Genomic DNA, 25,901 nt, shown 5'->3' on the forward strand with positions numbered 1-25,901 from the left:
CTCCAACCCACCCCCATCTCTGCTGAGTTAGATCTGTCGTAAACTCGGAGAGCCCCGTGCAGGGCATGCTCTGCACCAGCCTTCACCTAAGAGGTCTGGAGACGCCCTGACGCTTACATTTCAGTGAGTGAGGGTAAAAATACAGCAGAAGACTCCCTGCAACACTGAAGTGGCAGTGAGTTGGGGGAATCAGAGGTAAGTAGAAAAATAACACAGTCTGAGCCATTTAGTTAGTGGCAAAAAACTGAATACACCACTCCCATTCCTGAGGGCACTGTGCGTGACAGCAAAGTCCAACAACTTATAATAATGCTGCATTTCAAAGAAGTAAGATCGGAAGTGAGCTCAGCCTAGCAGGGTTAGGAGGCAGAGAGGCACTGTAACAGGTTTCTGGGGCTCCTCTGGGGGTCCAGTGGTTAAGACTCCATGCGTGCCATGCATGGGACACGGGTTTAATCCCCGGTTGGGGAACTAAGATCCAACATACTGCACGGCATGGCCAAAAAATAAATAAATAAAGATGAGATGAAGTGTTAAAAAAAAAAGTTACTGTCAAAGGCATATACATTTGACTATTTACAGTAGAGGTTTCCTGGGAAACTTGTCTTTTTCCAAATCCCTCAACCCCAATAAACGTGTGCTCTTGTACCATAATATTATGAAGCAAATTTCTTATGTAGCATTAAGGCACTATTAAAAACTTAAAATATTTATTTTTTTCTTCAAAATTACAATGATCATAAAGAAAAAATGTTGCAGAGTATCTGTATATGCCATGTGCAAAAAAAACCCTATAAAAATGTGAACCTATAACATGAGTAATTTTTAGGTGATGATTGACTCAATACACCAGTTGTCAGCTTACAAAAATAATCTATTGTCAGGTTAATTTAAACAAATATTTCTGCCATTGCATTTTTCACTGATTTATATAAAACTTTTCAGCATTGCAGATAAATCCTCAAATGAGCAATACCTCTCATTACTCATATTGAGGGGCTGTGAATTAAAAATTTAAATCTTCCCTCTATGATATTCTACGAGAGATAACAAAAGAATGTTTAAAACCAGGGGAAGGCAATTCGGGATTGTAAAAGTTATGGGGCTCATATCTTAGAGGAACCATCAAGCGGGCAGGGTCATTACAAGCTCCCAAGCTGCTTATGATTTTACAGATAAAGTAACACCCATTTTGCGGCCAAAAACCACACTGTTCTATCCATTATGCAAAGCGACTCATCAGAAGTCAGCTTAAATGAGGAACTCGAATTTGGGGATTAAAAAAAAAAAAGAGACTTAAAAGAAAGAAAGGGTGACTATTTCTAGAAGCATCATGGGAGTGGCAGTGATAACGGCCAGGTTAGAAAGGTACCAGTGAAGGCGGACGCGCAGGCCGGGCCGGGGCCACGCGCGGGAGGCCTCTCCCAAGAGGGGCGGGCAGAGCGGGGCCCACCCTGGCCTCCTGGGCACAGGGTCTCCCGCCCTCCTGCCGCCGGGACCACCTCAGGCAAAACTGCGCCTGGATGAACTCCTCCTGAGTCATTCCGCCCTTCCACAAATAACCTCAAAGGGCCGTCTACCGGGAGGCTGAGACGTGCAGACAGATAGAAGACGACCATCTCTCCCTGCACTTACTGGCCAGTGAGGTAGATCAGCTGAAACCTCAGGCTGAAGCTGAGAGCCAAGGCATAGTTTAATTGGCAAAACGTTTCCAGCCTGAGGGCAAAGGCACTCTCCCAAATGCTGGCACTATACGTGGCCGTCAGAATACTGGGGAAAAGGTTGGATATAGGGTTGTGTTGTTTGAAATGTCACTGCAATCATCGTCACCCATGCTTACATACTCTGGAGTGCAGGGTACTTGAAAAATAAGCACCTGAAACAGTAATAAATAAATCTGTCCCAGGTAAGTTTAAGAACTCTTCAGCTAATGTTTTAAAAAATCAGACATTTCTTGTTTTCTTCTAACACACAACTGATCTAAACATTCGTCTCCCCTCTTTTGTATGATGGACCCATCTGGTAGTCTGATAAAGTCCATTGTTTTCAGGACAACGTTTTTATGTGCCAGAAATAAAATGTGTAAAATTACCAAAAAAAAAAAAATCAACTGTACTGAAATACAGTCATCAAAACTGTATGTTGTAGTAATATAACAATGTGTGCTTCATTATTAGCATGCTAAATAACAAGATTGAGGAACAGAGCTAAGACCTACCATAATTTTAGAGTGATGAGCAAAACAGTATTTTGAGATTATCTACAATAAAAATGTGACATGAAAATATTTATGATTTTTATTGGTGACAAATCCTTAGGTATTCCTAATAATACTGTCACTCGTTGCCTATATTGATAATTCAGTGCCTAATCTCAATAAGACATCAGTGAAATAAAGTTCTTTTATTCTACCTAAGTGCATGCAGGACCCTTGGGGGAAGGTGAGACACAGGTTAAGAATTCCTGAAGAGGGGGCCCCCTACCAACATCTATGTGTCTGTGTAGATATGTAGACACACACCTATATTTATATACATTTCAAACATTATTCCAGAACTATCTCATATAAGCTTCTAGTAGATTAGAAAACAGTGGTGTTTAGGAATTCTTGGAACAGATCTCCTTGCCATGCTGCTTTTTGGTTTTGTTTGTTTTTGCCACCACACCTCTTAGAGATGGGTTGAAGGGAACAGTCATCACTAGTCAATGGTTCCCACATTGCGTCCCGAGGAGCCCCAGGATTCCACCAGGGGTGTTTCAGCAGAGCCCTGGGTGTGTGAGTGTGTGTGTGGGTAAGACCCCGCCCCCACTCAATCACCAAGTCAGTGGAGGGAAGACTTCCATCAGATTTATCTGTTTCAGGTCTGGAGGAGAATGCATTCATAAAGTGAGAGTTTAATAGTGTGAACTTTCTCGGCTGACAGTTGCGCCAGCACATATGTATACCTCACTGTGTTTTTACCTGGTCCCGTCATGAGCTCAGTAAATGGGTTTACACACGTGAATAAGGAAGCGTCCACATTCTGACTTAGTTCAGGTCACACCATCCCCAAAACTATAAAGGTAAGCACCATCAGCAGAGTTTCCTTTGAGAAACGTCTGTCTGCCCGGACAGCAGCGCTAATGGTACTTTTCCAAAGACACCTGGGTTTCCTAAACAGAAGAGGAAAAAGTCGCGGGGCAGGTACAAGACGGGGCAAGGAAAAGGAATGGAATCAAGGCAGGTGCGGGCGGTTGGGGGGCGGTGGCCGGGAGGGAGGCGTGCAAACAAACAGTGATTGGTCTTTCTTCCCCTCACCTCTTCAAAGGGCAAATGGCTATGAAGGACAGCCTTGCAGATTTGAGAGCAGGCAGAAGGAAGCTAGCAAAGAATTAAAGAAAGAAAAGAAAGTGAACAGGAAAGACAGTAAAGGGAGGGCAGAAAAGGAACCCATGACTGTCTCATCACTGTACATTCTATGCACACCTCAGTGCTAAATTTATCCAAAAATATAAACACGACTCTCTGCCTGGAAATTAAGCTTGATGGATAAGGCGTTAGTTCTTATGGTTACCCAGGGTCCAAGTTATTTAGTCTCTTTAATCAAAATACTAAAATAAAATCATTACCCATTAGGCTATTACCCTTCCCCCAATCTCCAAACACACAAGCAAAAATTAATTGCAAGTCAGGAAGAAAGAAGGCAATTTAGACAGTAACAGCTTGGCATGGACCAAGCTGGATTTTTCTAATAGCATTTGTCTGTTTGTGAACGTATATTTTATTTACAGCCTTCACTTCCTTGACCCACTGAAAGTAATTTATTTTTTACCTAATCTGCATTTCATTTTAACCACCAAATACTCCATCAACGAACCAGTCAAGTAACGCCCTGACAAGCAGCCTACTGTTGGTATGTAACAAACGGGGAAACACTTAAAGAAGACATCTGGGGCAAGGCACCCCTCAGCAGCTATTAGACGCTCCGGGTGCCAGGTGACAAGCTCGCAACCAAGAGTGTCAAGACAACTCCTGCACGCCGGCTCTCATTCCCTGCCTCCTTCACCCAGTTACCTCTCCATTTCACCGACCTCTTCCAAACCTGTGGTTTCTCATGGACTGCGTCTATTTTTTCCCCTTCGATGTGCTATCCTGCCCTGAAGAACGTTTTTTGTTTTTTTTTTTTTAATCAATCCCCTAAAATGAGAAGTTGAAGGTGGACTTTCAGGCATCAGTTAAAAACCCCAAAAAAGACATGTTAAAGGAGGAAGCTCTTTAGCAATCTGTAATCACAGGGTGCTGGCAACCACTACCCCGCCACACAGCGACCCAACCCCAAGCCCCAGCGGAGCGGAGTTCGCCTCCTCTGTATACCGGCCCGACTCCGCACGGTCCCCGACGGAGGAGGCAGCCGTTCCAGCTTTCCAGTAACAGGTCTCAGACGACAGCACACCAATCCGGGGCTCAGTTCACTCTACGTAACACGGAGTTCACAGCCTGGGTTTCAGACAGCCCATCTCTTCACTGTACGTCCCTCATAAATATTTCTTTCAGGCTAAAACACCCCCCAAACAGTGCTGGGTCCCCACCCGCGAAGCCCTTCCATTATTCCAAACCTTGCCTCCTCTGGGACTCATCCCCACACTAACATACCTGCCGGCGGCACCGCCAATGAAAACAGCATCCTTTTTCACACTTGTGCCCCTGCTTCAGCAACAGACTCACGGAACATGGACCTGCCCAGGACGCGGCAGTCTGACCCGACCTGCTTCACTTTCCGGGAGGGGAAAGTCAGAGGCCTGGCAGGTCACGCGACGTGCCTGGGTCTCCACAACGTGACGGACGGGAAACTGGGACCCCTACTCTTTGCAACCCCCAAGGCCTTCTCTGGAAGATGGAGTTTATATACAAGTTGTTATATAAACCACAAGTGACTTTGCAGATCAGTACGTTTCTGACACAGATAATCAGGAACCACACTCTCCTCTTTTCTTCAGCTTGGAGTAAAAACATGGGCTACACTACAGATGATATGGATGACTTCAGTGATGCCGGTGAAAAATGCTGACCTTGAAATAGAGTAAATATTCAAAGAACAAATTCTGCTTCCTGCACATCTCCCTGAAGATCTGCATGATTGCAGAGTGGGTGAAGGTGGGCTGAGCTGAAAGGCAGGATCAAGTTTATAGACTCCTTTTCTACTAATCTCAGCCAGGACTTATTAACAGATACAGGAAAACTGTCTTTGCATTAGACAGGGACCCAGCAGGGTCCATAAAGAAAATTACAGCATTTTCCTTGAATAATGGGGATTCTTGCAGTCTCGTTAAATTTAATGGAAAGACATGTTCTCGTCTCCTACTCAAAACTCAAACTTCACACATACTCCAGCATCCCTGAATATATATATATATATATATTTATATATATATATATTTTTTGGTTCTTCTTCCTCTTCTCTTTTGTATCTGCAGGTATACTTAAGACAAAAAGAAACCCTAACATATGAAAACTAAAGTTTGCAAACGTGGAAAGCTGGGGATGACTTCTTAGGTCACAAATGGAAACTTTCACTTGCAATGAAACAAGGCAAGTTTCCTTTAAGAGCCAAGCTCAATGACTGCAAAATATGATTTCATGTGCATGCTGGCTCACCTATTTTGAAGTAGCTGTGCAGAATTCTTCAGGGTCATTAAAGCAGAGGCAGGACAGGAGTCACAAGCTGCAATTTCTTACCCCACGTTTCTTATTCTTCTTCTCATCCCCATTCAACTACATTACAGATAGAGCAAGTCTCTTTCTGGGTATCCTAGAGGACAAGTGACAGCCGTGGGGGGGACCTCAATGATTAGCAACCGGTGCTTCACTTCTGTGTTAAGAAGGATTCTGAGGTCGTACCTGCACTCAATAGAAGTCAGTGAAGTGACAGGTAATGTGAGACTTTAATCTTCCATGATAATAGTATCTTGCAAAATGACTACACAGGCTGATTAAGACTGAGGACATCAGCTATGTGAACTGTTCAGCAGTTCAGATGGAAGAGGGATTCTAAGACAAATACTTTCTTTTCCTCTAAAGTGATATGCAGACCAAAAGAAAAAGGATGAATAGGCAGAAAGATGCTAGCTGCAAAGTGGGAAGACATTATGAAGCAAACACAGAGCAAACAGTGAAAAACTGAGAAGGGAAACTTTCCTGTTTTTTAACATAAGGAAATAAGGAAGCAAGGTAAATGGCGAAAGAAAGGAGAAAAATTCACTATTCTGTGGGAAATGGCACCTCTTATCAGTGAGGAAGTTTCGAAATGAGGCTCATAACTTCAGTAGTAAAACAAAAATAAAGATAAAAAGGAAGAGTGTATTTTATTTGGCATTAAAAGATATTTAACTAGCTCGATCTACATTTTAAATGGTCTCTAAAGTGGATTATTGCAAGCCTTCTCTAGAGGTAGAGTTCTACATCACCACAGATCCTATTCCTTCCTCCTCTCTTAATTTTAGTTCTCCACCAGCTTTTGCCTTCTTACAGCTCCAATACTTTAATTTTCTTAGGGCTGGGTTCTTCTGAGACCGGTGATAACTTGGGCCTTAATGGTTGCCCTGCACCTGCACTTTCTGCCAGGCTGTCTCCACTATTTCTAAACAGAATTCACTGGTTTTCAGTTCTACCCTTCACACCAAGTCAACACACCTCTCTGGGAAGTAGATTTTTGATGGGTCCATTTTTGTTTTGGGATTGTGAGGAATATGATCGCCATGCCTAAACTAACAACTTTTCATTGACAAAAATAAGGGAAACTCTCCTTTAAAAAACTGCATATATCCACTGTAGAAATTCTTTCTGAATTTAAGTTAAAAAAAAAAAAGGTTTGACACTGATAAAATAAAAAGGCAGAGACTAAAGGGATATTATTGCTCCCATCCAAAAAAAGAAAGAAAAAAAGAAAAATTGTGCAAAAAAAAAAAAAAAAAAGGCGGGGGGGGGGGGTGGGAATGGAGAGTACCATCTTTTTCCATCTGAGTTTTGGCAAAAGTGAAAAAAAAAAAAAAAAGGAAGTTGATGATAGTTTGGATAAAATTACCTGGAAAAGAAACTAGGCAACTTCTCTATTTTTCTAGACACTTTTGTCCATCGCATTTTATTTTTATTTAAGGACATCTCCCACACACGCACATGCGGACCCCCAACTCTTAAAAAAAGGGGGGGCCTGAAATTTTAGTTACACCACATGTGGTTTTCATTTGTGAAAAATGAACAAGCTGTTTGTGGTTAAACTGTCTAATCGCCTGTTATCAATCTAGCGCTGCATTCAAGATTTACAGGACCCATCAGCTTCTGTGCTACATTAGCTGGAGGGGGGGGGGAGAGGAGGAGGAGGAGAGTTTATCCTGAGGAATAATATTTCCAATGCAGCCACGCTCGCGCTACATCTGGTGGTGCTGGTAGCGGCAGTTAAATTGAAATATTTCACAGCGTGTGTCAGAAACATGCAGAATGGTAATTATGACAGATCTGATTAAGCCGAGTGCCACACGCTCCCTGGCCAGCGACGCTTGTGCAGGTGTGACCTTGTGCGTGCCTGCGTGTGTAAATAAAATTAATTACAAGCGAGAGGGTGAAGGCTCCGGTGACATCACAAAGCGGAGGAACTCCCACGGGGGAGACCTAATGGAATATTTTCCCTCAGTCTAATAATACAGTTCATATTGACTTGAGGTAATTAGTGGGATCATTAAAGCAGTTTTCCCGGCGTATTTGGCTGCCTGATCAGATTAGTGAAAATGTTCTTCAGAACAAGCCCTGTGTGGTCTGCCAGAGAGGAGGAAATAAAAAGCAACAAAGCGTATTTTGGAATGATAAGCAGCGCTGGACTTGTACTCCAGAAAAAAAAACCACCACCACACACAGAACTCCTCTCTGGAGCGCTCAGATCTCACGGTCCTGTCCGTCTTCATTCTGCTATCCGACTGGTGCACTCCTAGACACATTCTCAACTATTTCTCTCATTTCCCCTCTCTGCTACATCCGACTGCTCCATCGCGATGAGCCAGCCCAACTCCTCAACAAATCTCTTTTAAACAAGGCAGGATGAAAACTGGGGAAGAGGCTCTTCGGTGACTGCCTTGCCATTAAGTGACTGGATGGGGCCACTGGGAAAAAAGAGAAAGAGAGGAGGGGGAAAGCAAGCCCAAAGGAAGGAATGCCACTGAAAATTCACCTGCTAAATAAAAGGGTCCTCTCTTCTGCAACCTACAACGGAGGCGTACGTATTTCTCTGCCTTCGGAGGCAAAACGGGTTTTGGCATGGGCCGAAGTTGGGGCCAGCGTTCTTGAGTTGAGCAGAACGCAGGGCCCTCGTCAAGTAAAGGGCCATTTGTCTGAAACTAGCCTACTGAGCATGCTCTCGGCAGCCACCGGGATGTGCCAAGCGCTGTCACAGATGGCAGGCTCTGACAGTTCCCATCCGCAGCGTCGGGGCTCGACAGTTCAGCAGAAGATCAGTGACATTCTGTCTCATTAGAACCACGCTAATTATCACAGCTAGTTTCAGGGGAAACCATGTGTTGCAATGGTCAATTTGAAGGAGTCTGCGCATCAACAAACTGGTAATAAGGATCAGACACCTTATTATACGACAGCATGCTGCCTGCGATCTGATTTACAGGAGCAGCGGCTCGGAGGCGGCCGGGCTATGAGCCTGTGCGTTTCAGCCCAATTCCTGAAGCCGACGGGCTGAAAACGGGGTCGTTTAAAAAAAAGAAAAGGCCACTGGGATGGCTGAAGCAAGAACTCAAAAGAGAATACGTTCTCTATGACTAGACACCCGAAATAGATGAAGTCACAGAGAAAGGACAACTTCATCTCTTTAGCAATCACATGGTGATGGCACCAGCAGATCGGAGCTTTTCTTTTTACAAGATACTCAATGATAAATTATAGAATGGCTACATTCTTATGAACCTCTAAAATCTATTTTAAATATATATATTTCGTACATGCAGATATAGATATATACATGGCTGGTCTATGATTTAGTTGTGTCATTTTATCAGGCAAAAGAACAGCATGTATAAAAGCATAACAACTATAGTTATAGGAATGAATAACCCCAAAGGTTACTTTTTAAGGTACTAAAGGTCTTCTTTGAGCAGGGAGGAAAAATGCTACATCAGATTCATATTCCCAACATAAGTTCTTCCGTCTCTCTTTTAGCACCTTTCATTGATGTGAAATTTTAACAGTGCAGTTTCTTCTAGAGCTATTTTTCTATTGTCATTTTGCATAAATGCATTTTCATAGCTCATTCATTTCACAGGGCCTTTATTTTCATTTCTCATATGAGGGGAAAAGAAGATAAAGCTAAAATAAAACCTACCTTTACTACCCAAGCCATAAAAGACAACTGGTGAGACTTTTGAGAAAACACTTTTGTCTTTTCAATTGGCAGTCTGTTAAAGAACTATATCGGTGTTATAATTACACATGAAGTTTAGCTGAATAGCATTCCGTTTTGAAATTCATTCCTGCTGAGACTTAAAATCCCACTGGTCTGGTCTATTCCCTGCTCCCATTTTGTAGATAGTGGAGCCTGTCCTTTAACTCTTCAACTGTCAAGCTAACTATATTGGGTCGGCCAGAAAGTTCCGTTTGGGTGGGGAAAACCTGAACGAACTTTCTGGCCAACCCAACAGAAGGCTTCCAAAAAGAGGAACTTTCATAAGATATCCTGAGTCTACACTTTTCAACTTGTATTACATTTCAGGACAAAAGGTGGCCCTAGATTACAGTAGATTCTACAGATACATGCTTGGTATACTCACGCCTTAGAAGGCATCACACGCTGGCCTGCCTTGAAGGACCCACTCTGGGGGTCACCCTCCCCAAACTTCCTCACGTGCTGACCCTCTTTTAGAGAACTGACTCAATAGTTACAAACTGCCTCTTTCCAAATTCTGAGTAAAAATTTTTTATGACATTTTTTGAAAGCCGGAGAACTGGGCTTAATGAGTTACGATTATACTTGTTACAGTGAACTTACTAAATGGGAGAATGAGGAACGTATATTTACATGACTCCAGTTACTTAAATTTCAGAAGAAAATAAATTTTTCAAGGATTTTCAGGTGGCAATAAGATATCCCAAAAACCTTTGGTTTGACTTGCTGAAATAAACAGTATCAAGTGTGTAGGGAGACAACACCCCTTTATGTGATATTTTAGCCAAAAATACAATCAGCAGGTAAGCTTCTATTGAATAACTCTGAACCTACCTCTGTGATCAAACCCCAGATTAATTAGAATACATGCTTGTTTTTATAATGCACAAATGTGAAAAGAGCTCATATTCAGATTCACAGATATAGTTCTTAAAACACTGTATAACATACAATCATGTACCTTCAAACTGCTATATTATGTCAATGTCTATGTATTTAAAGCCATTAATTTCAGAAGTCCTGTTTAGCAATTAACTAGACTACAGTGGTCCCCAACCTTTTTGGGACCATGGACCAGTTTTGTGGAAGATGCTTTTACCCGAGACTAGGGGGAGGGGCTGGCTTCAGGATGACTCAAGTGCATTACATTCCATTTATTGTGACTTTATTCCTATTATTACATCAACTTCACCTCCTATGATCAGGCCTAAGACCCCAGAGGCTGGGGACCCCTCGAAACATAAAGTATAGGTCTACACTTTAGAAAACTAAGTCCGCTTCCCTAGTGGTCCACTGGTTAAGACTCTATGCTTCCAATGCAGGGGGTATGAATTCCATCCCTGGTTGGGGAGTGGGATTGTCACAAATATACTATTGATACCATATGTAAAATTGATAACTCACGTGAACATACTGTATAGCATAAGGAATCCTACTTAGAGCACTGTGGTCTAAACGGGATCATTTATTCTTCTATACCATCATTACCTGATTCATGACCATCACTCTTCTATGCAGCAGAAATGAACACAACATTATAAAGCAACTATATTCCAATAACAGAGAAGGCAATGGCAACCCACTCCAGTGCTCTTGCCTGGAAAATCCCATGGACAGAGGAGCCTGGTAGGCTGCAGTCCATCGGGTCGTGAAGAGCTGGACGCGACTGAGCGACCTCACTTTCACTTTTATGCATTGGAGGAGGAAACGGCAACCCACTCCAGTGTTCTTGCCTGGAGAATCCCAGGGACGGGGGAACCTGGTGGGCTGCCGTTTATGGGGTCGCACAGAGTCGGACACGACTGAAGCATTTAGCAGCAGCAGCAGCAGCATACTCCAATAACAAAATTAATTAGAAAAAAAAAAGCATAATTCAAGTTAAAAGAAAAGAAAGAAAAGTCAACCTAATAGGGACCCCGGTATTTAGACAGAATGGACTCAGAGATCGCACAGTGCAGAACACTGTACAGGAGACAGGCAGGACTCCAGGTCCTCATCACGAAGGCGGCACGGAGCCTCCCCAGACGTGGGCTGAGCTGGGGACCAACAGGCCCTGAGATGCTGCGCACTGGGCCGCCTTACTGTTCTCCTCCCTTCAAGCCTTCCTCATCCCTCCTCCTCCTCCCTGGAAGCTGGTCCGGGGGACGGGGAACTGCACCTCCTGACTCCCCACCAGGAAAGATAAGTGACCATAAAGTGAGGCGCGAGGTGGAGAAGGGCAGCTCCCTCCCTCGATCCCGCCTGCAGGCAGCTCCGTCAGCCCAAGGGAAGGGGCTCTGGGGACACGGGGGAGAGACCTTCCCACAGGCTGCCGGGGAAGCGGGCGGAACCGGGGCTCGGGAATGTGCAGGGGCCTCCTGCGGGTCTGAGACAGGAGGCTGCCCAGGTGAAATCCTGCTGCAGCGAAGTCTGTTAGGGAACATTCCAAAAGAGTGAGTCAGCACAGAGCTTCCAAGTGAGGTTTCTGTGAAAGCAATGTGATTCTGACAAATAAAAGATGCCTTTGCTGACATGCTGGAATACAGAATGCAGTCTGCTATACAGAATGCACATGGTTATGTGATTTTTTTTTCTCCTGGATTTTAGCACTGTAGATTCCTATAACCAGCAACAAAAATGATATTCTTAGCCCTATGCACAGGGGAGTCTGGCGGGCAACAGTCCATGGAGTTGCAAAGAGTCAGTCACGACTTAGCAACTGAACAATAAACAGGAGCCCTATTTCTACCATGATGTGTGACATGTCTTCCTCATATTTAAGGCATTCCAATCACCATCTAAGAATTTCCAAAGCCAAAGATACTTTCCTTTTTCCCACCTACAAGCCCAATGAGCACGAAAGCATTCTTTCTCCTTCACTCTCCCTTCTCTCTCCCATCCTACAGGTCTGACAATGAAAAAAGTGTATAAAAGCAGGTGAAAGAGTGCAAGAGGCTTTGAATTATTTGGTTGCTTCGACTGGCATGCTATTTTCACAGAGGCAGAAATTCTTTTTTTAGTGCGAAAAACCACATCTATTCACCAAAGTTGTTGCAGTCAAAGTGTCCAGGAACTCGCCAGGACCGGTGGGTAGAGACTGCAAACGATTCTACTGAAAGCGTGTTCAGTCAAATAGAATTTCCATCGTCTGACTGCTTTACCTAAAAGAAACACCCTGTTCAATAAATCAGCACAGAGAAATCGCTTTCTAAACGCAAGCGGGGATGCAGCTGTACAGTGAGAGCCCTTCACTCCGGCAGCATCACCGCATCTGCAAGCCCCACCTCCGCAAACACGAAAATCAATGTAACAACTCGATGTACAAGGCAAGGCCTACAGCACTGCTAATGTCCCCTTGCTGGACATACACCTTAAGTCTCAGAGCTCTCAGGGGGTTTGCTGTGGAATAAAATTAGATTCCAACATCTGCCACCATTAAGGAAAGAATTCCATTTCCATCTCCCATATGAAAACAGCAGAGCCGCTGAAGAGTAACTGAACCTTGATACCGTAATGGTTATTACCCAAATCAACTATTTTTTTTAACAGTAAAATTAGCGAATTCTGCTCCTGTAATTATTTGAATGTTATCAGACTAAATGTTTGATAAAATTCCAGTATGATTCACTTGGAAAAAAAAACGGCTGCTTATTTGAATACCCAGAATATAAAGTGTATTCATTTGTAGCTATTCACATTATGTTTAAAGCATATCATCTTTTTAAAGTTTGCATTAGCCTGCTTTCCTACCCAAGCACAAAAAGTAGCCTTCCTTCTGCCTGCACTTGCATATTTTACCCAGACATTTCTATTACAGTTAAAAACAATCTCATTTCTATTGCTCATCGAAGAGAAGATATAATACCTGTGCAACGGTGGGGTCTGCAGAGTTGGTTTCTTCCCCTGAAAACACTCTGGTGCATTAGTCATCACAGGCCACAGTCACTACGTTATCTGGTTCCACAACATTCTAGGGCTGTGCTGTCTTTTAAAAAAAATTCCGCTGCCTGCCATTGAGACAACCTACCTAAAGCTTTACCTTGTAAAATGAAAGGTGTCTGAGACACACAAATAGGTAATAAACAAGTCACTCTGTGTGAAGGTCTGAGTCTCTGGCTTAACACATTACAAGCCATTATCTGTCTGTGTCACAGTGTGTGTGTCACACTCTTTGTGTTACATTGTTACATGTTTGTGTTACAGTGTTTGGGTCACAGTGTTGTAAATTTCAACACTCCTCTTCCCAGTATAGGACAGCATGCGACCCCTCCCGTCTCCCGGCGCTCTAACGCCAGTGACAGAGCTGGGACCACGGCCCCCTCTGAGTCCTCACCAGGCACCCCTCCCTACACCCCAGCCCCAACCAGGCATGAAGCAGCTCAGGTTTCGAGAACCCTCTGATGGCGAGAACCCATAATCCATGAATATGTCAATGAAGACAGGAAAGCCCTCACCGTTCTGACCATCGATCAGTTCAGCATCCCAAATTCCTCTTTCCTGGCAGAGGGGAGCTGACTTTGGTCTTGATGCCACCTGGAACCCTGAGAAGACACTAGAATAGTGATGCGGGGAACTTGGGGTTGGCTCTCAGTCAAGTGACCCTCGTGTGTAAACAGAGGAAATCAATGTGGTAGCTCACAGGGTTACTGAGAACTAAATGCAGGCAATATATAGTACATGATGGGGTCTAGCACAAAAAAGGTGATGGATGCTAAGCCGACAGAGAGAATCAGGGGCAGACACAGAAGCGGACGGGCCGGAATGGGCTCACACAGGAGTACCTCCAGCTCCTCCCTCGGCACCTGCGGTACCTGCGCGCTGCCGGGCCTCGGCAAGTGGATCCAAGGCATAAATAACCCACAATTTGAGAGTTCTGACCAGGCAAAAGGCCGGTCTCATCTGAAGATTTTTGTTTGTTTCGGTTTGTATTCCAGTTTTTCTATTTCCTTCATAAAAACCATGGCAAGAGAACACAGCGTGTCAATGACTATCTGCCCTTGTTAAGTCGGGCCTCCTCTCTTAGTGATGCATGCCGTTTTTGCACGGTCTTATTTTTCGGCAATCATCAACCTTTAGATTTTCATGAAGAGGGTAGCTAACATTTCAACTGAACAATGAAGAGAAAGTGACAAAAAATGCTTTTTAATGAAGTTCCAGTAAATTAGTAGTTGGGAACTGTGATGTGAGGGAATGAAAGTTAACAGTCTGTTGGGCCCCAACAGTCTACAGCTGGCCTCTTGGATTCTCCTTCAACTGGTAGCGAGGTGATGAGCCAGCAGCTTTGGGGGTTCAGGGAACACTTCATCGTGGCAGATACACAGAAGCTACAACTGATGTGGTTGAAAGTGACTCACGGGGAGCTTTGCAGGACAGGGATGCAAAGCAAGGATGCTTAAACCCCCCAGAACATCACTCACAGTGACATCATCGACCCACTGCTACCACTGTCCCTTGGACTGCAAGCAGATCCAACCAGTCCACCCTAAAGATCAGTCCTGGGTGTCCACTGGAAGGACTGACGCTGAAGCTGAAACTCAGTGCTTTGGCCACCTGATACAAAGAACTGACTCACTGGAAAAGACCCTGATGTTGGGAAAGATTGAGGGCAGGAGGAGAAGGGGATGACAGAGGATGAGATGGTTGGATGGCATCACCGATTCAATGGACATGGGTTTGGGTGGACTCCGGGAGCTGGCGATGGACAGGGAGGCCTGGCGTGCTGCGGTTCATGGGGTCGCAGAGAGTCGGACACGACTGAGCGACTGAACTGAACTGAACCCTGTCTGAATGGCTGCAACATCAGAAACTCAGCTTAGACGGGCAGAATTGGGGTACTGTTTAAAAGAAAGAAAGAATGAAGGTCGCCAAAACACAGCTAGGCAGAAGGAGATACGCTCTCGTAAGACAGGAAATGGGTTGGGGGGGCGGGGAGGGGATAGGGATTAAATGACAGATGCCAACTTACCAGAAAGTTTTAATATCTATTTCTGTTTGTGGGTTTGAAGGCTGCCCCTTACTGCAATAATGCATGTTTAGTTTCTCTGTTTATCCATTTTGGAGATTTGGGGAAAGTGTCCGGCCTTGTAGGAAGATAGTCTGTTATTCTCGATAATTTAATGGGTAAGGTCAGAAGAGCTGTATAATCACAGAGAAAGGTGGGACAAAACATGTTGACCCAGGCGATCCTCATCCTAATTATACTAAATAGCAAGAAGGTGCGGGGTGGGTGGGTGAGGGGCAACGTGAGCACAGGACATTTCTCCTTAACGCCGAGTCTTGGCATGTAAATGAAGACATCTGAAGAAGCACACAGGTTTGAAGCGGCTCTAACATTCTATCATAATTAGAAACATTTCAAGAGCCCTGTAATTTCCAATCAAAATTACAGTAATTTCCGATATACAAGCCATGATTCATGACAGAATTTTACATTCCATGAGAGATTACGGTGGCCTGATGTATGACACGCCGGGTACAGCGCTAACATAAACAATTCAGTTTAATGTTTAAACAGCACTTGATGTTTAGAATCTCACAATAAAAGAAACATATTATTGTAGAAATTATCACTTTGACAGTGATTGAAGGGTAGGCAGGCATGTGGCCTATAAAGCTATAATTTTTACAGTCCACAGCTTGAGTTTAACCATTTTTATATAATGTTTCCAAGATACCCCTTAAACATTTCAGCCAGCCTATAACTTAAACAAGAACAACCTCTTCTCAAGCAAAACTCCCATCAAGGACCACTATTAATGTTGCTAGAGTAAGATTCCAGGAAAAGCTAATAATAAAAGTTTATATGTATTATAATATGTATTATAAATACATCACATTGTAAATAAGTCTCAGGATGGTATAATCTTGTCAGAACTTGACAGCAGCCAGGCTGTTTTATAAAGGAGAGTTCACTAATGATAATGAAATGTATTTGTCTAAAATTTCTTTGACTGCCTCTCAATCTCACTTGGATAGTGTTATCAAGAGAAGTGAAAAGTCGCTCAGTTGTGTCTGACTCTTGGTGACCCCATAGTCTATACGGTCCATGGAATTCTCCAGGCCAGAATACTGGAGCAGGTAAGCCTTTCCCTTCTCCAGGGGATCTTCCCAACCCAGGGATTGAAATCATTCTGCCAAGAGGAAGAGACTTCAGTATTCTTCCGGTCCTTTATAAAGTATTCCTGCCTTTGAACAAGAGCTTGTAGATAACTGTGAATTTGTTCATGTAGATGACCTTATATTTGATAAACTTAAATTACCAGTTTATAGCAATCATACTGATAAGACTGCATTATCTGTCCTTTTTTATGTCATCTTGTAAAGATTTGTAACTTTTCCATATTCAATTTGATTCATTTATAATTCAAAAGATTTAGACAATTTTTCTAACTGTAATTAAAATTGTGTATCATATATAGTGTCTAAAAGATTTAGACAGTTTTTCTAATTGTAATTAGTTTCATATATATATGCATATATATATATAATTATTAATATGCAAAGATATATATGCATGTGTGTGTGTCTGCTTTAATAAGTGCACCTAATGGTGGTAGACACCAGAGTTGGAACAGAAACGAACTATAATGTTCACAGTATTTTAGGATGGAAATCAAGGTCGCCCAAGTTCTAATGAAATAATAATAACTCAAGTTATTTGTTCCACTACAATAGACCAGATGGAGAAACCTCCTACACACTACAATACTCTCCTGGAAACAACTATTAACTGACTGAGGGATTTACTGAAAAATCTGTGACTTGGATGATGGCTGCTGGAGGAAACACAATCGAGTATCTACTACCTGAATCTGAACCCTGTCTCATCCCAGAGCCGTCAACACTCCTGGAAGCCGCGCCCTCTCAGGGACGCAAGTTCAAACTGCAGACAGACACTCCTTTGAATGAACTTCCACAGGCACAGCGGATCAACAGTCTGCACGCTGAACAGAGGGTCTTACCTGGCTTTTGGTAGCTGCCACCTTTGCAAACAGAGCTTGGGAAACTTTAGCACGCTTCATTTCCTGCTGAATCTCGTCGTAAATGGAAGCATTAATGTTCATGGTACTGTTCTCTGGTTTCCCATTCCTCTCAGTGGCGATAGTAGCTGTTTTCACCTACAAAACATTTTGAACATGCCTGTCATTTACCATTGGCCAAATTGTTTTGAAGCTTCTCAGGCTCAGCATCCAAACTGGACATTGTTGCTCCTTTTATGATCAAGGTGATCAACAGGGTGGTCATTCAACGTTAGTTATTAGCTGGAGATCACATTGCTTAAGGTAAGGAAGTCGTATTGTCACAGGCGACTGCATCTGTAATATGCCAGCAACTGCCAGCTGACAACCAGGAGTTATAACACCATCAAGTAAGTTTTCTGGAAAGCGGAATAGTTTCAAAGACTTGAAAACCCCAAACTAATTGTTACCCAATTACCTTCCATTGCAATTCTAACAAAGGAAATTCACAATTAAAATTGTAATGCACAGTGCTGTATCTTTGTTGGGTACCTGATGCCTAATAGACAATCGCACCACTAATAGCTATTATATACTATGGCCTTTTTAATGTTAGACTCCTTTTTTATGCCTTTTCCACTTATGTTTCATTTAAAAATCTTCCATAACAAAGCCATTTGCAGAGCTGCATATTTAAATCTTCTATCCATCCATGAAACAGGTAGAGTGCCTTGCTTAATTATCATAAAGGCTGGTTGCACTTTACACGTGCATGTCCAAGCTGTTCTGTGTAATTATTTCATCGCTTCCTGGCACCCCTGTATAACTATTTCCCTTTAACTTGTGGAACCAGACAATAAGAAAATATTTCACAATATTTAGTAGAACATGACTGCAAGTCACACAAAATATAGAATCATGGTTTTACAAATCTACTCAAACTATATAATCTTGACTGAGGAATCAGTATCAATCCCTTTGGTAAAAATGATAAGCAGATATCACCAGAAAAATGACCAAAAAGTTTAGGGGGGAAATCAACCTCAAAATTTACTGATGATATAATCTTTTTTAAGACTTAAAAAGCAATCCTTAATACTTTAAATCATTAAAATAAAAATCTGACTTTTATTACGCAGTTACAGGAACCAGCCTGGGACATTTGCGTATGAACCACAAAGCTGCTTTTTACTGGGAAACCAATGAAAACGTAAATGGAAAGTTACCGGAGATGCAGGACCATGTTTCTCCCAACAACATGATTCATCAAAAACCACTCTTCTTAGCGACCTTTAGAGAATCCAGATTTCCATTCTCTGCAAACTGACCATCTTGGACCTTCCCTCTCATTTACTATGAACAATAGAAACTCAAGCTCACTTTAGGATAAATGAATAATTTGGGGCCCGAGATGATACCTTCTCCCAAACAGCAAGACTTCTGATCTTTATTTCACCTTGCCCCCAAATATTTGGTATCAAAAGAGGGGCGGAATTCATTAAGCAATCTAATTCCCTGCGCTTAGAAAGTAACGATCAGCTTGCTTCAAAACTGATGCCATCTGACTCCCTTTCTAACTTGCAGCCAGTTCGCAAAGTAAGTCACCTCTGGAGGATGTGGCTAGACTCTCCTACCTGGACACTAGCCTTGCGAGCTCAGAAACAAGGATGCTGGGAAACGGCTGGACCGCAGCCCCGGGGAGGACACGGGGCCCACCGACATCAGAGACGGCAGGAGGCTGGCCTCACAGTTGCCCCCGCCAGCTCTGGGGCTCCGTCGAGCAGGGGCACCCAGGGAGGCGGTTAAGGACGGGGCCACCAGGCACAGACAGCGGGCTTTGAAGCAATAATCTGCTAAACACCACTTTAGGAGCCAGAAGAGTTACCGCATTACCATAAACTGCCTACAAAGTTGCTTTGGTGAGATTCACAACTTCGCTCTGGGGTGGTCTTGCTTTGAGGCAGAAGGATAGACTTGATCACCCCATGGGGTCCCTTTTAATACCTATTTTTCTCACTGCTTAAATGAAAGAGAAAAGAAAAGCCATTTCAATCGCTTTGAACACTGAATGTTATGGAAATGGAGGCATGGAGTCCAGTGCATTGGAAGAAATAGTTCCTTGGTAGTGATCTGCTTAGCAGTCGTTAAGAGGGCAGGCTTTGGAAACTTGGGAGTTTCAGTGTTTTGAAAGTAATTTTCATTCTTCTGTAAAAATGATGCTCGAGAATTTATCTTCAAGGTGGGCTATAATCATTTGTTTCAACCTTGTGATTTTGCTTCTAAAATTTTCTTTGGTTTAATTTTTTAAATAAAGCAATTACCACTTGAATCAACACGCAAACATTTTAAATTATTTACAAAAAAAATCAAGTAACCATTTCCTAGCAGCTAACATAGTCAAAAGTGGAAAAGAAGCACATGAAACATTTTCTTTTTTTTAAAGTGAGAGCAGTAACTTTTAAAAATATTAAGGAACTGTATTACTCATTTTAAAAATATTTAGAAAAGCTCTTTATCATCTTGTTGGCTCGGATAGGCATCTTATCAGAGATAAGCTATTAGAATTCTGGAATCACATTTTTTCCCCTAAACACAAGCTATTGCTTAAGGGGAACTGACTTGGACAGCTTTTCAAAAATATGAAAGCTGAAATTTTTTTCCCCAGGTAAAAATGGAAACAAAAATCTTTTATACCTCACTCTACTAAGTACTATTTTAGCTTAGCACAAAAAAAATCTTCTTTAATCCTGGTTTAGCTTTTAATATTATATCACACATTAAAATTCATAAAGTAGTTCATTCCAGGCAAAACAAACTACTCTCCAGCTCTTCTCCGCAAATAGCACAGGAGGTAAAATAAAGGCAGTTGCTTTTCTGAATAGCTTTTATCAAGGCGCACACCACTCCATCATTACAGAGGCGCCGGGGAAGTAGTTAAGAACTGGAGCCTTCTGCTATTCACCCTCCCACGTGGGGAAGGGTGCGGCACGAGAGCCTGCTTGATACTTCACTAAAATTGTGCAGCAGAACACAAATCTCCCGTGAAGGTTTTTTTTTTTATTTTTTGCTCCTTTACGTACTGCTGGATTCACCAAGCCATCCTACGTACGTGCGACACGCGTGGGACAGAGTGGACTCGACCGGGGTCGTCCCTGACGCGGGGGAAGCGCCTGTGAGCACACACTGCACACGTGTGCGACGGTGCACGCACACACCAGTCAAGGTCTGATGCAGTTTTAATAATAATTATGACGATAAGAGAAACTGACATTAGTTGTTTACTATAGGCTGGGCACTGGGTTAACGTACATCCACCTGCATAAGAGCCCTGAGCAGAATAATGTTCAATTATTGCTCTGTTTTTAAATTGAGAAAACTACCAAGACGTTAAGTCATCTGTCCATGGGGCAAGGCTGAGGACTGAACCTGGGTCTGTCTAACACCAATGCTTATCTCAGAAAGCACCGCAGTCCACTGCAGGATGCATTACACAGGACTTCTTTATTTGGAAAAATTCTTACTTTCTAAGACATAATGCACCTGCTTTTTCGTGGCCCTTTGCTAAATCTAGCTCATGAATGTCTAAGTTTTAGTAGCAAATGGTTTTATCATTGGTTTAACAAATCCAATCTAAATTTATTTTTCAAGTTAGGCAAACTATAAACGTTTTCTTAGTAATGTTATGTAAGACCTGCTATTTTGAGGAATTCCTATTGGTGACAGAAAAAAGCCTCCATTTTCAAATTCGTATATATTAACACTGTTTGGAGTATCATGGTTCTATCCTTTTACACTTCCTTTTGTAGAAACAATATTGGTTATTTTTCAAACATGGACTTTTCAAAAGTCCTCTAGCTTTTAAAAGATGACCACTAAGGAGAAGTATTTTCCAAGCACATATGTGGTCTTAACATAAAGCTGGTCAAGAGATTAATAACAAAACTTTTATCAAGTGTGACGTTTCTGCCCATAACTAACATTTTATTATATTATAGAAGAATTTGTTGTAAAGAGGCAGAAGGGTGAAGCTACCAGATTAAGTTAAGTATACTGGTATATTGCATCTATAAACTTGGTACATCTTCTAAAACATTGCTATAAAATATCACATCTTACTTCAGAAGAAACCAAAGAATTCCTTAAAGAGATGTTAAAAGAAATAGGAAAAATAATTATATAATTCATGTAAAAGTTAAAACTTGATAATTATAGGCTTTTGAACAGTCCTTAGGAAGACAGCAAATGCTAATTTAACTTCTAATGTCACATATCTTAAAACACACAAATAAATCCACAGTAAGTGCACACCTAAACAGAAACCACCAACTAAAATGGCTATGTTTGGTGGAATAGACAACTCCCAGAAAGTAACAGCTAATTACCACTAATGAAATTCATCTCGAAAACTCATCTGAAAAATTTGCCAAGTTGTAGAAAAGAAACCTCTCAGATCAGGGGGCTTTGGAGGGACTGGTGTCTCCCAGATAGTCCTACAATCAAAGTGGCTCTTTCCTCTACAATCTCAGAAATGCCCAAAGTCTTCCAAAGCAGATCCTCCGTCAAACGGTCAATGCATTTCATCAGGACAACGTTCTCATCTGTGTTCTTGCTCCTTAGCTGGTAACACAGATTCTCATCCTCTTTGACAGAGTCCCCAAGTTCCATTTTCTCCTTTCTAAACCGTCTATGTTCTCAGGACGCGGCTTGAGGTAGAGGAAAGAGCAGCCGACTGACTAGAGGACTTGATAACTACGTCTTTGACTTTTCTCATTTTTCTCCCACCAAAAGGTTGGTATGAGAATTCCAGGAATTCATGTACATGAAGGTGCTCAGAAAATTGTGAATCAGGTATTCTCTTTTTTGGGGGGGGGGTGGAGGGGGACATGGACCACTTTTAAAGTCTTCACTGAATGTGTTATAATATCGCTTCTGTTTCATGCTTCAGTTTTTTTGGCCCCAAGGCGAGCAGTATCTTCGCTTCCCAACCAGGGATCGAATCCGTACCCCATGCATCGGAAGGCCAAGTCTTAACCACTGGACTGCCATGAAGTCCCATGGAACCTGCATTTCTTGAATCAGGACACATACATTGTGAAAATATACTTTCAACAAAGCTCCTGGCGTGACTACCCCTCCGAACTCTGAGGGACAGGGAGGGGCACATGGCCATCTCACCGAGGCGAGGCCAGCCAAGAGCCTCTGCAGAATGGTCCACGCCTTCCCTGGGGGAGGCTCTCCTGAGAGTAAAGCCTGGGGCCTGGGGAAGCCCCTTCCTGCAGACGACCCGAGCGCCTCTGTGGGTTAGGTCCTCGGTCTGGTACAAGCCAGGAACTTCCAACCACCTCCTGTGTGACCTACACTCTCCAGGGAAGGAGCTGGAAGAGGCTCCATTCTCTCAAGCGTCAGGGGCCCTGAGTCTCTGGTGAGCCACAAGGGACCTCTGCCTGCAAAGCAGGCAGTTCTTTAGAAAGAAAGCCTGTCCGGGTCCAATCCAAGCCCAAGACTTGTCTCAAAATAGCTTTCGAGTATCTTCACTTGAGGCGGGGGGGCGGGGGGTGTTGTGTGGGCAATGAAACGCACAGTGATCTCATACAGACTCCTCTCTGGCAAAATACAAAACGTCAAGAGACAAAATTCTGCCGTCCTCTCCTGGTCTGCGGCTTCCTCCTCTCCTCCCCTTCCGGTCATTTGTAAATAAGCACATGAGAGTCTTCCATGCGGTACTGGTTCCAGTGTAAGCACTGCATTTCAGCTGCTGCAAGACAGGACTAACTCAACTGCTCCATAACCTGCTTTTCTCAATCCAAAGTACTCATTCTGCACTGACGATACATTTAGCACATTAAAAATTCCCCCAAATTTAATCCACTGCATCACTGCCAAAGGGTAAAAGGTGAAGAAACTGCCTGTGAGGTCTGGGATGATAAAATCGGGGCTTCAGGGACGCTCAATGAGTCACATCCACTGAAGCACAGGAGGTACCTTGAAGACTTATATGAAGCAGTGAAATAAAATTATTCACACAGAGCAGAATCATTTCAGAGTTTTGTTAGATGGACAATACTATTGTGCAAATAAAAACTTTTTTCTTCGAAAGCGCTTCGCTAAGAATCTACTGTACCTGAGTACATTCATCATTGGCTAAATATCCAGGCTAAAAGGCCTAGTCTCGACTCCTCTTGAGAACTGACACATCAGCTGAGGGTGGCTCAACCAGTTCATCAGTAATTCAGGCCCAAATAAATTATATTTTCTAACCCAATTTGTCATCAGAGATAGTCTTTAATATACATGTAGTAAAGCAACCTGAGTACCTAACTAGTATACCAAAATAAATATCACAATTAAGAATGAATGTTACTAGAAGAAAACAGTTGATGAATAAGGAGAGCAGGCTCACATTTGAAAAGCAAACAAAAGCGTTAAAATCCTAGAAAACAAAAGCTGTATTAGGGAACTACTAAGCCAAATATTTGAACAGATTTTTAAAAAAAGAAGAAAGAAACTCAACAATTAAATTCACCCTGGTCTTAAATAAGTCCTTCTTTTGCTAGTATTGCAGATTAAATGATAAGTACAATAATTCTGCCCAGAGGCCTTCCAATGATGACTGCAGCAACGAAATTAACGATGGTACGTAAATTAACTCTGAACACCATGAACTGAGTGTTCAATCAAGCTTAAAGGAGAGTAGTTTTTGTTTAATCACTCTTACAAATGTCATATATGTATGTAAAGAGCTCTTCGTTCTTATTTGTAAGGAGTATTTTAGAGAAGCCTTGACAGATCAAATTCAATACGTGCATCTGCAGGAGACGGATATGTATGAATGTATATGGGAGCCATTCTTTTCTGCTAGAGACATATGTCTTTCTTATTCACAATTACAGCAAAGCCTTCCTTACTCTGCTCCTACAGACACCAGGACCAAATTGATTTTCATTGAATAAAATGGAGAAAATGGACTTTTGTGACGTTTCTAAAAAGCAATCATTTTAGAACATCACAATATGCAGCTTAAGACCCTCCACAAGTGGCTGTATATTATGTCTATTTCTCATTTATGGAGTTTCTGTGGCAGTTTCATTTCTAGTGTTGAATGAACTTTATTTCTATACTTGGAAATGAATGGCTATTTTTTACTATGGATGAAATTAACATTAAGAGATAATTTCATTATGACATTATGTTACATAAGTACTTTAAATTAGTATTCCATATTCACTTTCTGTCATTTTAGCTGACCATATTTTTAAGAACTGCACAAAACACAAATTAAATGTGTAAGAAATACACTTACTTGAAGATTTTAAGTCTAGTACACTCTCATATCTAATAGTTTGTGCTGAAATTAACTTCTTGAATTTTTATAATAGTTATAATGCCACCTTTTAAACTTGATTTAAAAAATAATCAGGAAGGTGACTTTTCTAAAGAGTGCAAAAGTGTGGGAAATAGAGAATGTGCCCATTTCTGGGAATATGGATGGAATTCCTTATCAGTCCATTTAAAGCTGCCTTTAAGGATTGTATTAAACTTAATTATGAAAGATTACAAAGGAGATGATGTGTAATTGGTACCAGCTGCAGTTTGTATTGGAAAGCATAAATACAAATAGAATTATTTATTTATTTTTATTTATTTACTATTCAAATGGTGGTTCTAAAACTGGTAGGGATAAAATGGACTTCATTACATTTTCCTATTGAGTTTAAAACACTTTTTTACTTAATAGTAGTAAGGCCAAATACCCCATTTAAAGATCACTTTTCACCCCCAAAATGAAGTAATGCAAAGTGATTTTTCCCATTAGTAGCCTGTCGTTTTTAAACCAGAGTTAGTGAGTTCAGACTACAGACTAAATTCGCCTCAAGCAACTATGAATTACTGTTCCTTAGAAAATCTCCCTGAGCATCTTTCTATTTTCTTATTGAGAGTCTTCCTTAGCCTTTTTTTAAAAAAACAAAAACCAAAAGCAGAACAGGAAGAAGCGGAAACTCGCCTCACCTGGGGAGGGCGGCTGGGCGGTGTGCTAATCAGCGGGGCAGGACCCATCGCCGAGGCCGCATTCAGGCTCCTTTCCCTTTCATCCTGGTAAATTCGATCTCTCTCAGCTTCCGGTAACTGCAAGAAATTCTGCATAGCCCGAAGGTTTACCAGCAAAGACTGGGACGCAGTCTTGGGATCCTCTTCCTTTCGGAGGATTTCTGAAAGCAAGCCCTGCGGGGGATGAATGGCATAGGGTGAGCGGGTCCGGGACTCTGCCTGTCCGTGGGGATGCCTGCCTGTTCGTCTCCACTCTGCTCAGAAAATGAACAGTCAGAAGCATCAATTCTACACAGGAATATATTAGTTACAATTGAAGTGGTGGAGAAGAGAGACTCAATTGTGTTCTTAATTTTATTAAGCGTCTGCTTTACACATAACATAAACGGCAACTGCCTAATTGGTCTCCTTCCTTTGAGTAGCTTAACTTGCCATGAAATCTTTCCGAGTGAGGATTGAGGCAAGTTAGGAATAAATGAAATGCTCATAATACAACAGCACT

General features: G+C 42.2%; 1 protein-coding gene across 7 annotated transcripts in view; it reads right to left on the bottom strand.

Annotated features, from left to right (window-relative positions):
* Nucleotides 1-25,901, bottom strand: part of SATB1 (SATB homeobox 1) — a 101,208-nt gene that overhangs the window by 17,261 nt on the left and 58,046 nt on the right. For all 7 annotated transcript variants that reach the window (XM_070467052.1, XM_070467054.1, XM_070467053.1 and 4 more), the window contains 2 exons: nucleotides 25,361-25,573; nucleotides 17,357-17,512 (listed from right to left, as the gene is read on the bottom strand). In XM_070467052.1, coding sequence (XP_070323153.1) covers nucleotides 17,357-17,512; nucleotides 25,361-25,573 — 369 coding nt within the window. The remainder of the gene's footprint in view (nucleotides 1-17,356; nucleotides 17,513-25,360; nucleotides 25,574-25,901) is intronic.

The sequence above is a fragment of the Odocoileus virginianus genome, chromosome 4 (genome assembly GCF_023699985.2).
Source record: "Odocoileus virginianus isolate 20LAN1187 ecotype Illinois chromosome 4, Ovbor_1.2, whole genome shotgun sequence".
Lineage (NCBI taxonomy): Eukaryota > Metazoa > Chordata > Mammalia > Artiodactyla > Cervidae > Odocoileus > Odocoileus virginianus.